At 38.0% G+C, this 12029-nt stretch overlaps 1 protein-coding gene across 1 annotated transcript in view; it reads right to left on the bottom strand.

Annotated features, from left to right (window-relative positions):
• CDC42BPB (CDC42 binding protein kinase beta) overlaps nucleotides 1-12029 on the bottom strand; it is a 288059-nt gene that overhangs the window by 13820 nt on the left and 262210 nt on the right. The window contains 4 exon segments of the mRNA XM_030214305.1: nucleotides 520-637; nucleotides 2229-2355; nucleotides 11437-11521; nucleotides 11617-11714. Of these exon segments, the coding sequence (XP_030070165.1) occupies nucleotides 520-637; nucleotides 2229-2355; nucleotides 11437-11521; nucleotides 11617-11714 (428 nt within the window).

Below are 12029 nucleotides of genomic sequence, written 5' to 3'. Positions count from 1 at the left end.
ATTAAGATGGACTTGGAGAAAACCCACTGCTTATTTCTAGGATAAGCAACATAAAATGTATTGTCCTGTTTTGGGATCTCGCCAGGTACTTGTAACCTGAATTGGCCACTGTTGGAAACAGGATGCCAGGCTTGATGGACCTTCGGTCCGTCCCCAGTATGACAACACTTATGTTCTTATTCAATACTTAAATTTATTTATTTGTGGTACATTTATACCCCACATTTTCCCACTAGAGTGAGCACAATGTGGCTTACAATGTTACAAAAGGTTACAATGCAACGAGGGTAATGACATGACAAGTCAGAAAGACGGGAAAGTACAGGAGGATTATACAAGGATGCTTGAATAGGTTGGAGTAGTAAATGGGTATACACAAATTGAGGTAGGCGGGGATTAAGCGTTAATTGGTACGACAAGCTTTCTTGAAGAAAAATGTTTTAAAATCTAATTTTAACCTTATGAAATGAAGTACTGAAAATATATATCTATTTATGTGCATTTTTTTTTTTTTTTTACCAATGGGAGATCCATAAGGACTTGCATTCCATCTCCAGGTCCCATATGAGCAACGTGGTTGAAATTTGTTGGGTTGGATATCATTCTTGATCTTAGTTCTGGATCTCTAAGCATTTCTCTGTAATGAAAAGAGACACTCTCATAATTCCATGATAGCCTGTGCACTCTTTCTTTTTTTTTTTTTAGCCTGGCAAGGAAAGGGATAGAAAATAAAACAGAATATTATAATGCCTCTGTATCGTTCCATGGTGCGACCACACCTTAAGTATCATGTGCAATTCTGGTCACCCTATCTTAAAAAAAGATATAACAGAAGAACCAAAATAATTAAGGGGATGTAATTCCTCTCATATGAGGAAAAGATTAAGAGGTTAGGACTCTTCAAATTGGAAAACAGACAACTAACGGGAACATGATAGAGGTCTACAAAATACTGGTTGGTGTAAAACATAAATGTAACTCGTTTTTTTTACTCTTGCAAAAAGTACAAAGATTAGGGGACACAAGAAGTTACATGCTACTACTTTTAAAACAAATAGGAGGAAATATTTTTTCACTCAATGAATAGTTAAGCTCTAGAACTTGTTGCCACAGGATGTGGTATCAGTGGTTTGTGTATCTGTGTTTAAAAAAAAAGGTTTGGACAAGTTCCTGGAGGAAAAGTCCATAGTCTGCTATTGAGACAGACATGGGGAAAGTCACTGATTGTCCCTAGGATCAGTAGCATGAAACTTGCTACTATCTGGGATTCTGTAAGGTGCATATGACCTGAATTGGTCACTGCTGGAAGCAAGATACTAGGTTAGATGGACCATTGGTCTGATCCAGTATGGCTATTCTTATGTTCTTATGTTTATCAGATTTGATCTCTACTGGGGCACAGCACCATTAATCTTCATTTACAATAACCTGAGGGTGTTTTCCTCCATTTTTATATCTTCTTCCAAATACAGGCCAGCCACTGTCTTTGGTTAGAAACTACAAACCACCATGCCCTCCAAACAAGGCCAGCTGAAGGCATGGGCAAGGTAAGCACTGGCTCAGGTGCCAAGCCTCAATGGTGCTGAAAGACTGCCTCACTAGCTCCCCTGCAGAAGCCAACTCCCTGCTCTTCTTGGCTAGTTATAGCAGCTCCACCCCTCCAGCATATCTCATTTTTCTCCATCCCTGGGTTCAGGGATATTTAAAATTAGACCCCCCCCCCCCCCCCCAAGGTCTAATTTTAAATATGTTTTCCCCTCCTGAGCATCGGCAGTGGTAGATTTTCACATAACACTCCTTGCGCTGGCCTCAGGGTCTTCCCTCTGCCATGCCCCTTTGATATATCTTTCTGCTTCATTAGGGTCACAGCAAAGGGAAGACACTGGTGTTGGCAAAGGCAGCGTTATGTGAAAGGCTACCACTGCCGCTGTTCAAAGTGAAAATGCATTTAGAGGCAGACCAGGGAAGCTGCTGGACTGCAGACAGGGGCGAGATCCTGATACAGGTACAGAGGGAAGAAAGAGAGACATGCTGGACAATCTTTCAATGCTACCTCTCCAGTATTCCCAGCCAGCATGGAAAATGAAAATCTGAGACTGTCTACATGGTAGCCTGTAGCACTTGCCGATAAGTAACTGGGTTGGTCTGGGATTTTGTGCATATTAAAATTACATTCCGTTTTTCACCTGAAAAAATGTGATTCACAGTATTCAAGATTCAAGACTTACCGTCTTTGCTGTAAGCGCTCCTCCTCTGGCACCTTAAATACAAATCTTCTTTTACTTCTGGTACGAAGCATTTGCTTTTTGCTGTTATCAGAGGTTTCTGGCACAGTGAGGGCAGACCCTTCTGTAACTGCAAATCAAACACATATAAAACACTATACAATAGTTTCTGGCAAGATATGTATTTCAATGCTATAAGAAAGTTTTATTTTTGAGGATGTAGGAAGGAAGAAAGTAGTGTCACAGATTCTGGGGAACACAGAAATAATAAAATACCACTACCAAGTTCAATTAATACATTCTGGTTCAACTACAATAAGAGGATGAAAAGTAATAATGAACAGTAAAACATATCAGTTCAATTTTCTGTAATATGAAAACAATGTAGACTCAGGTTCTTACAACTGATGCAATTCTTGCTTACTGCTGTCCTCTAAGAATTCCATCTGCTTCTACATGGTCATTTCTTAAATTTTCCACAGTCACTTCCAAATGACTTTTACGACATGTTTGTCTCTACTAATAACTGTACTTCCAATTGCAGCTTCTAACTACCATAATAAATGACAAATATATTTCTAACACCTTCCTATGTTACACATATAAAATATGCTTCTCACTAGGGAGAAAGTAGATGCTGGTCTTCAAAAGCTCTTGGTTAGTCTACAAGGTGCCACTTGCCTCTGTCAATTTTGTTATGCTAGACCGACACAGATATCCCTATATACTTAGTTATACGTGTGAAATGATTGTACTGATTCTTTATTTTCAGATTAGATCTTATGAAACAATTTGTACATGCCATCATGAATTTTAAGCATATTTCCATCTCTTCAACTGCACCATAACTTGATTATTAATGTCTCTCTAATTTTGTCACTTATGAGAATTCAAAGTTAGGAGCAGCTCAGATGGGGACATATTGGGGGCTGTAATGCCAATTTGCAATAGGCAGAAAAAGGAAACAGAAGCTTAGGCAAATTGTAGTGCCATAGAAGACAGTAGAAGGCTAATGGGAGAAGTAGTTTCCACAAGTTTGAACCTAAAGCTAAGCAAGATACTGACAGCAGAAACAAAAAGCTTACTAAGATACTTCAAAAACATAACAAAAAGGCCATACTGGGTCAGACCTAGGGTTCATCTCGTCCAGCATCCTGCTTCCAACAGTGGCCAATTCTACTACAATTCAGACCACAAGTACCTGGCAGAATCTCAAAGAGTAGCAAGACTCCATGCTACCAATCCCAGGGATAAGTAGTGGCTCTCCCCATGTCTATCTTAATAGCAGATTACAGACTTTCCTCCAGGAACTTGTCTAAACCTTTTTTAAACCCAGATACGCTGCTGTTACCACATCCTCCAGCAATAATTTCCAGAGCTTAATTATTGAGTGGAAAAATATTTTATCCTATTCGTTTTAAAAGTATTACCATGATATTTTAAATACCAATTTTACAAACATGGGAACAAAGCTGGAAGGCTCTTGGGGACTGAATTTCAAAATGATAAAGATATTTGTAGGCTCGTTAAAATAATTTTATGAAAAATTGTATTCAAAGCCACTGGGTGAAGGCCTTGAGGGTGAAATATATTTGTTGAGCATAGATCTACCCAACATCTTGACAACTGAGGGGTGACTTTTGAACTCCCCAATTTCTGAGGAGGAATGGGTCATTAAATAAAGTGCACCAAACCTGATGGGTTTAGAGTGGAGTTCTGGAAAATCTTGCAAAATAGCATGCTAAAACTTCTTAAATGAATATTTAACCATATTGTGGATTGTCAAATCTTGCCAAACAGTTTTTCCTTGGCTCAAATAATAGTCTTCCCCAAACCAGGAAAAGACCTGTTGGTCCCATAATCTTATAGTCTCATCTCTTTGCAATGTACAGAAGTCAAGTTGTTGGCCAAGATCGTGGCTAACCACTTGGCCTGAATACTGACTTCTTTACTGTTAGATTCTCCATCCTTTATTGTAGCTGTGTGTTGACAGCTGTTTGTGAGACTGTACATCCTACACCCAGTGTGGTCTGTTACCTTGAAGTGTTTATTCATCCAATGCACTAGGTTCAAACATCACCATATGAACATAGTGTGCTTCTTATGACCCCTGAGGAGGCGGCTGTGTCCACAAACACGGACCCATGTCGGGTTATTCCACTGGTGCTTTTCAGATAAAGAACTTCTGAATACCTCCTCTCAGGCTGGACGTCAGTTTGTCGCCCTCTGCTCCTGTGTTATTTCTATTTGACGTCTCGTGGAAGGTTGTGTCCCGCTTCTGCTTTCTTACATATTCATTAAGAGTCGCCATGTAGTTTTGAATGTTAGGAAAACCTTGGTGTCCATAGAACAGATCAATAAGGATAGAAGGTCTTCACTGTTGGTTAGTTTCGATGCACAGAAGACCTTCGATCACATTCATTGGGGATTTATATTTAGCATTTTGAGCAAATATGGAATCGAGAGTAATTTCAACTCAGCTGTTAAAGTTCTTTACACTAGACCTAGGGCTCGAGTGTGGGTCAATGTACAGCTCTCTGATCATTTTCCTGTTCTTACAGGCACTAGACAAGATTGTCCCTTGCCCCCTTTATTATGTTTTAACTTTGGATCCTTTATTGAGAGAGATACAAGGAAATTCAGGTGTACAATGAATCCAGTTAGGAAGACAAGACTTGCAGCTTTCGCTAATGACTTGCTAGATCACTTAACCCTCGGGACTCTAACAACTCTTAGAAAATTTTGCAGAATATGAGGACTTCTCTGGTTTTACTCTTAATTACCATAAATCTAAGACTTTGGCTGTAGGACCGGAGTTGAGTAAAGAATAGGGGTTGATGCATTCCCTTTGCGTTGGGCAAAGGAGTCTTTCAAATACTTAGGCATTGTTACAGACTGATACTAAAAGGGTTGGCCTTCACCTTTTAGCGCTTACTCAATGCCAGTTTGTTATCTGGAAACATCTGCCCCTATCTTTAAGTGGCTGTACTTGTTTATAGCAAATGACCATTTTTCCTAATTCATGCAAGTTCTACCCATAAATTTTTTGTGGAGATCTTAAGAGACTAGAAAACAAAAAGCGGAACAGAGAATCCTCATGTACAGCAAAAGCAATGAACACAAAAAGTGAGGACGAAGAGGAAATCCAAAAAACCTTTATTAATGATAAAATGACAACCCGACACGGCTGTTTTTCGGCATCAAAGCCTGCATCAGGGGTCAAACAGATCTTGTCACTGAATAAAAGACCAAGGGAAATATGGCTGTAGGACTTCCTTAAAACACAAGAATTAAGCAGTCAACTGTGAAGCGCCTCGACGGCAATACACACAAATGCAGGCATATGTTAGCTGAAGGGCTTGGACATATAAAGGTGGGAGGCTATAAGACACAAGGCCTTTCCCTTAGTTTGGTGTGTTGAAACATTTTTCTTATCTTTTTCTCTGTCCTTTTGGTTCTGCACATGGAATGGTATAACTTCTCTATTCTTCATATGCCTATTTGGAATATTGCATTATATAATTTTTGTTATTTGTTATTGATTTCAACTAAAAATACTACCATGTAACGTCACAGAATGTCCCCTAGTCTTGTACTGAAAGAGTAAACATTCAATTCATGTTTACTCATTCTACTTCCACTCTGGATTTTGTAGACCATCATATCCCCCACCGCTGTCCCAGGCATCTCGTCTCCAAGCTGAAGAGCCCTAACTCTTAAGTCTTTCCTCAAATGAGAGGAGTTCCACCCCTTAATCATTTTGGTTGCCCTCCTCTGTACCTTTTCCAGTTCCACTATATCTTTGAGACATGACGACCAAAACTGTAAACAATCCTCAAGGTGAGGTTGCACCAGTGAGCAATACAGAGGCATAATATTATTCTTTGGTTTATTTTCTATCCCAATTCCTGGTATTCTGTTTTCTTTTCTGGCCATAGCTGCACACTGAGTAGATTTCAATATATTGTCCATTATGAGACAAGGATCTTTTCCTGGGTGGTGATTCCTAATGTGGAAACTAGCATCAAGTAACTATGATTTGGATTATTCTTCCCAATGTGCATCACTTTGAATTTGTCCACATTAAATTTAATCTGCCATCTGGGTGCCCAGTCTTCCAATCTCCTAAGATCCTCCTGCAATTTCTCAGAGTCCATATGCAATTTAATTTTGAATAGTTTTGGGTCATCTGTAAATTTAATCACCTAACTTGTAGTTTCCATTTCCAAACCATTAAAAAATATGTTAAATAGCACAATTCCCAGTAAAGATCCCTGGGGCACTCCACTGTTCACATTTTCTTCAGTGAGAGAAATGGCCATTTAACTCTTACCCTATGTTTTCTACCTTTTAACCAGTTCCTAATTCATAACAGAACGCCGTCTCCTATCCCATGGCTTTTTAATTTTCTCAGGAACACAAGAGAGGAACACAAACAGGAATAGCACATAAAGTTGAAAAGAATCAAAGAAATCAGAATGGCGAAAGCACAAACAGAAGAAAAAATGACATGATGTAAAAAAAGGGTAAGACTTTTTTCAGGTATACTGAGGAAATAAGGATGGCCAGAGGTAGAATTACAAGTCTCCAAAGACGCGGGAGGGCCAATGTGTGGAAAGTGATAAGGGAAAAGAAAAAATACTCAACTAACAGTTTTTTTTCTGTGTTCACTGCAGAAAAATCTGAAGGTGGGCTACAAATGATTGATACCTATGAGCATAGGTGTCAGTTCTGTGGGTGCTGTAGAAGCTTGAGCACCCCTCAATATTGAGAAAACCCCTTCAATGTGTCCAGGGAGGTGTAATTTCTATCAGATTTAGCACCCCAATCATTTTGAAAAGTTGGATCCTATGCCTATAAGAATGACCCCGATACCACACCATTCCCAGAAGATAGCGTTTATGAACAACTTGCAAAACTGAAAGTGGAGAAACCCATGGGAGACGATGAGATACATATTAGGATACTGAGGGAGCTCAGAGAGGTTTTGGTGGGTCCCCTAAAGGATGTGTTTAATAGGTCCTTGGAGATGGAGGGAAGTTTTATAGGACTGGAGAAAGGCTAATATAGTCCCTCTTCACAACAGTGGGAATAGAGAAGAGGTGGGAAACAATGCCAGTAAGCCTTACTTTGGTGGTGGGAAAGATAATGGAGATGCTATTGAAGAAAGGCTATAGAACTTTCTATAACCCAATGGGTTGCAAGATTTGAGGCAACACAGCTGCATTGATGTACACTGTGCTAAAGAAATGATTATTTTTTTGTCTGGGTGAAAAAAGAATCGGTTCAAGGATATGCACTGAATGTGATTAGTATCCGTATTTCATGAGTTCTCATATTTATTCTTTTGGTCTACTTAAATTTCAGCAAATCCTGATACTGTTCCTCACAGGAACCTCATGAATAAACTGAGCAGCTTGAGGATGGGACCTAAAGTTATAAACTAGATCAGAAACGGGATGACTGACAAGTGACAGACAGCGGTGGTAAATAGAAGAAAAAAAGTTGACTAGTAGAGTGCCTCAGGAATCCATCCTGGAGACAATTCTGTTCAATATTTTTGTGAGCAATATTGCCAAAATGTTAGAAGGAAAAGTATGCCAAAGCAGGAGTAGAGGATGACACAGTGACTAATCCACCACGGAGATGTAGTTCAAAGGAGATTTATTCAAGCAACAACAAAACGAGACGACCTGACACGGGCCGTGTTTCAGTGGACGCTGTTGCCTACCTCAGGGGTCAATATACACAACTTAAAACACTGAGACAACTGAGAAGTAATGTCTGCTGCTGTAGCAAAAGTCAATAAAAGCAGCAGCCTCCACAGCACAGCGGTGTGGAGAGTAACGCACTGTGAAAGATTCACAGGTCAGAATTAAGCCTAACTGAATGAATTGACAACAAAAGATTACAATTACTATTGGTTAAAATATAAAACACCAGAAATACATTTCTTCAAAAAGAAAAGTCTAACATGTGGCAAAATAACACATATTCACTCGTAAATTCAAGAAGTTGCGTAAAGAGTTCCACAAATTTACGGATAAATAAGGGAAGGCAGATTTTTAAAAAACACCATTTTACTTTTTTTTTTTTTTACTGGCTGTGTTGGCATTACTGCATGGCAACTGCTAATGTGGCTTTGTAAGAGGGAGGGTTTGTTATTAGCAGGACAAATTATGAGTGGCTGCATATACAGTAGTGACATTCCATATAATATTCTATGTATAAATAAACAGCATTTAAACTTAATACACGATTTTACAGGTAACCAGTGTAAATTTTGAATGACAGAACAGATGTGATTATATTTTTTAACAGAATAAATTAATCTGGCAGTGGTATTTTGTAAAGTTTGTAATCTTTTAAGGGCAAGAATTGGGCAGCCAAGATATATTACATTAGTCCAATTTTTTGTGCAACTATTCTAAAATGATCTCTGTGATCGAAGTTTCTTAGGACACGGTTTCCAAAATAACCTTTTCATTAAGCAAATTGATATGATAATCAAAAGATAATCTAAAGTTATTCCTAATACTTTTAAGTAAGGTTCAAATTGAACTATTTTTTTTTTTGTTTAAAGTCAAATTTGTTACAAAAGAATCAATTTTTGGAGGGTACAGTTGAAAAGGTTTAGTTATCAACATTCAATTTAAGTAGGTGATTTGAAGCCCAATTTTCTACTTTATGTTTACAGAGCTGAAATAAAATAACAATCATTTTGATCACGACGAAATGGCAGCTAATTGTTACATTATCCACATAAGAATAATATTTTAACAGGAAGCAAATGTAATGCATTTCATAGAATATTCATCAGAATGTTAAAATTAACTGGGGACATCGGATATCCCTGAGGGACTCAAATAATTTAAAGACATAGACATAGTTTGACCATTTCATTTGGGGGCAAAGGGTGTAGCTTGGCATATTAGCATATTCATCTGCATACATACATCTCATTCATATTCATTATATTAAAAGAAAACAACACAGACACACATCAGACTAAAATGCTGAATATGAAGCTAGAATATCAAAACAATGTACATATTTTTAACTGAAATGAGCCAGCACCATAGGAAATTTCTCTCATTATGCCCCCTTTCACATTCACACGAATTTACAAGGGGAGAGTTAGAGAGTTGCACGAGGACAGAATTCTAACCTGTCCCTGCCTGTCTCTGTGGGGAAGCTAACCCATCCCCGCCTCAAGTAATTTCTTCCATCCCAGCTCCTGGCCTGCCCTAGTCACTTTGACCCCCTCCCAAGAAAGCCAGATTCTATAAGCAGTCAAAATACTAGTAAAAATAACAAATAATTTTCTTCTGTATTCTGCTAATCACAAACTTATGTAAGAAACACATATCCATGAGCAGCATATGTTCCTCTCTCCATCCCCTTCTATCCCATGTACTCTATTTCCACTTTTCCCTTCCCCAATCCTTCATGTATGTCCCCCTTACCGATCTTTTTTCCCTCTTCCCTGCACCCACCCAAACTCCCTCCACTCTTTTTACCAAGGAAGTTAGAGAAAACAGGAGACAGGGGGTGAGCCTACCTAGCCTGTTATATGGGCTGAAGCCAGTAGGCGGGGATTGACGCCACACTAGTTCACCCAAAACAATAGCAAACGCTATTGAAAACAATAGCAAAAAGATTATTAGAAATAAGGGACTTTTTTTTGTTTATATTTATATCACACATTATCCCAAGCAAATTCTGATTCAATGTAGCTTACATTTGAAAAAACAATTAGACAGAACAATAGAATTTAGTTATATCATGGGTGTAGATGGATATGTCTGAAACATTTAACAAGGTTGAGATTCGTATACATACCCAACTGGGCATTTAAAAAAAAAAAAAAAAAAAAGGCAAGTGTATTTTTATAATATACCACTGCAATCCACAAAACAAAAGGTGCAACCAGAGAAACAATAGCTTGCTGGAAGATGACTGGTAAGAAAAGAACCTAGAGAATTCTTGGTTTTAAAACCTAGAGTTCTCTCTTTGGGAGGTTCTTTTGCAATAAAATTTGCCTGTAGATGTTTGGTGTCTCTAAACACAATTAATTATGTTTCCTTTGACCCAAAGAAATCGCATGAATTTATTTCCCTCAATGAGGGTGAAAGAAATGCCTCTCCAAATGAGACCACTTGTTAATAATATGCTGTTTAAACTGGCTGTGATTGTTTGGCTTTTCCCTGCTGTATAATTGATTTAGATTAATTATAAAGTATTTTCCTTAGTTATTTCTTTGTATCTTGATTTAGCAATTTGTGGACTAAGTTTGAAGGTATTTTTCTTTAATTTTCAATTTCTATGAATATTGTATTACTGACATTTTGCCATGCATTTATGTTTGTTCTTTGAATGTAATATCATTAAACCCATAAAATAAAATTAAATAAAAAAAAAAAAAAAAAAAAAAGAACTTTTCAAGTAAAAGACAAAAGATTGTTTGTTTTGGGCTATCTGGCAGCAAACCAGACCAAGTCATGAGCAGTATCCTATGCAAACTCAAGAAATCTTAATGACATATAAAAAAATGTCACATCTACTTACGCTTAATTTAGTACTTCAAACTGAAGTGGAAGGAAACAAGCATTTAATCATAATTCTAGATATTCTACATTAGTACCTTGCAGCGCCCCCCCCCCCCCTTTCAATTTCATGTGCTACATCCCCCCTTTACCTTGCTTGGGCTGCCACCACCAACTTTCCTTTCCCAATAGCCACAAACTTTAGGCACTATTCTTTAATTTCGGGATGAAAGAGACCTACAGGGAAATTGTACTAAGCATGGTACCATGAGCTGTGGGAGGAAGAGGTAGGGCTGCCACAAAGTCTCCGAATGATTGTTGGCTCACAGTTCCCATGCACAGTACAACCTTCCTGCTCTGTTCGACAGTGCCATGCATACCTCACTATTCAAAAATAACACTTATGATCTGTGAGCTTGTAAGTGGCATTCTTGAGGTTCACAGTCTATTCCAAGAACTGTTGTAATGCCTTTACTGTGACAATCCAGCCTTTTGGGATATTTTATCACAGAACTAAACGGGTCCATTTCATAAAACACATCACAACTTTCCCAAATCAGAGTTCTAGGATTACATGATGTTAAGGCCATTTATAGAAAACTGTGTGTAAAATCTAACTAGTGATAATTGGCTGCTTTATTGTTTTTCAAACACAATGTACCTACCTGACAACTTGTTATTTAGATATATTAGTCGTGGTGGTTCCGAATTCAAAAGATTCAGTGTACCTTCCGCATTTAATGGTCTAATCTGTTTTACAGAGATTGAAAAAATTGTCAGTCATATTTCATAGAAGTATCAGATCAAAAACAAAGCAGTACAACAAAGGAATGAAAGGCACATACCCTTCTTAAGCCAATTGTCTGAACCCATTCCATAGTGTAAACATCGAAGACATCAAGGCCATACTCACTGTACACTGTTACGTAAGAAGAGTTGCAAGCTGGTATAAAAAAAGAAAAAATATACAAAGTTCAGATTGCTAGTTTAATCTTTTGGTTTTATTTCTTATTAAGCACAAGTTTTTCCCCAGTATTTCAACCCCAGGTTAGAAAAGTAATGTAATGCAATGCAAAGATTTCAAACTTTTAATAAAAATCAAACAGGGTCAAAACATTTATGCCAATTTCTGATTGCTCTTTGACCAAGACCCAAGGATACTCAGTTCTTGGCCTTTTAGCAGTGGAGAACTTGCACAATAACATGCGTTTGTTCCTTATCACCCACCTTACTGGGGACACAGTGGCATTATGGTAAG

This window comes from Microcaecilia unicolor, chromosome 9, assembly GCF_901765095.1.
Source record: "Microcaecilia unicolor chromosome 9, aMicUni1.1, whole genome shotgun sequence".
In the NCBI taxonomy this organism is placed as follows: Eukaryota; Metazoa; Chordata; class Amphibia; order Gymnophiona; family Siphonopidae; genus Microcaecilia; species Microcaecilia unicolor.
This window is presented reverse-complemented; position numbering and strand designations above follow the sequence as displayed.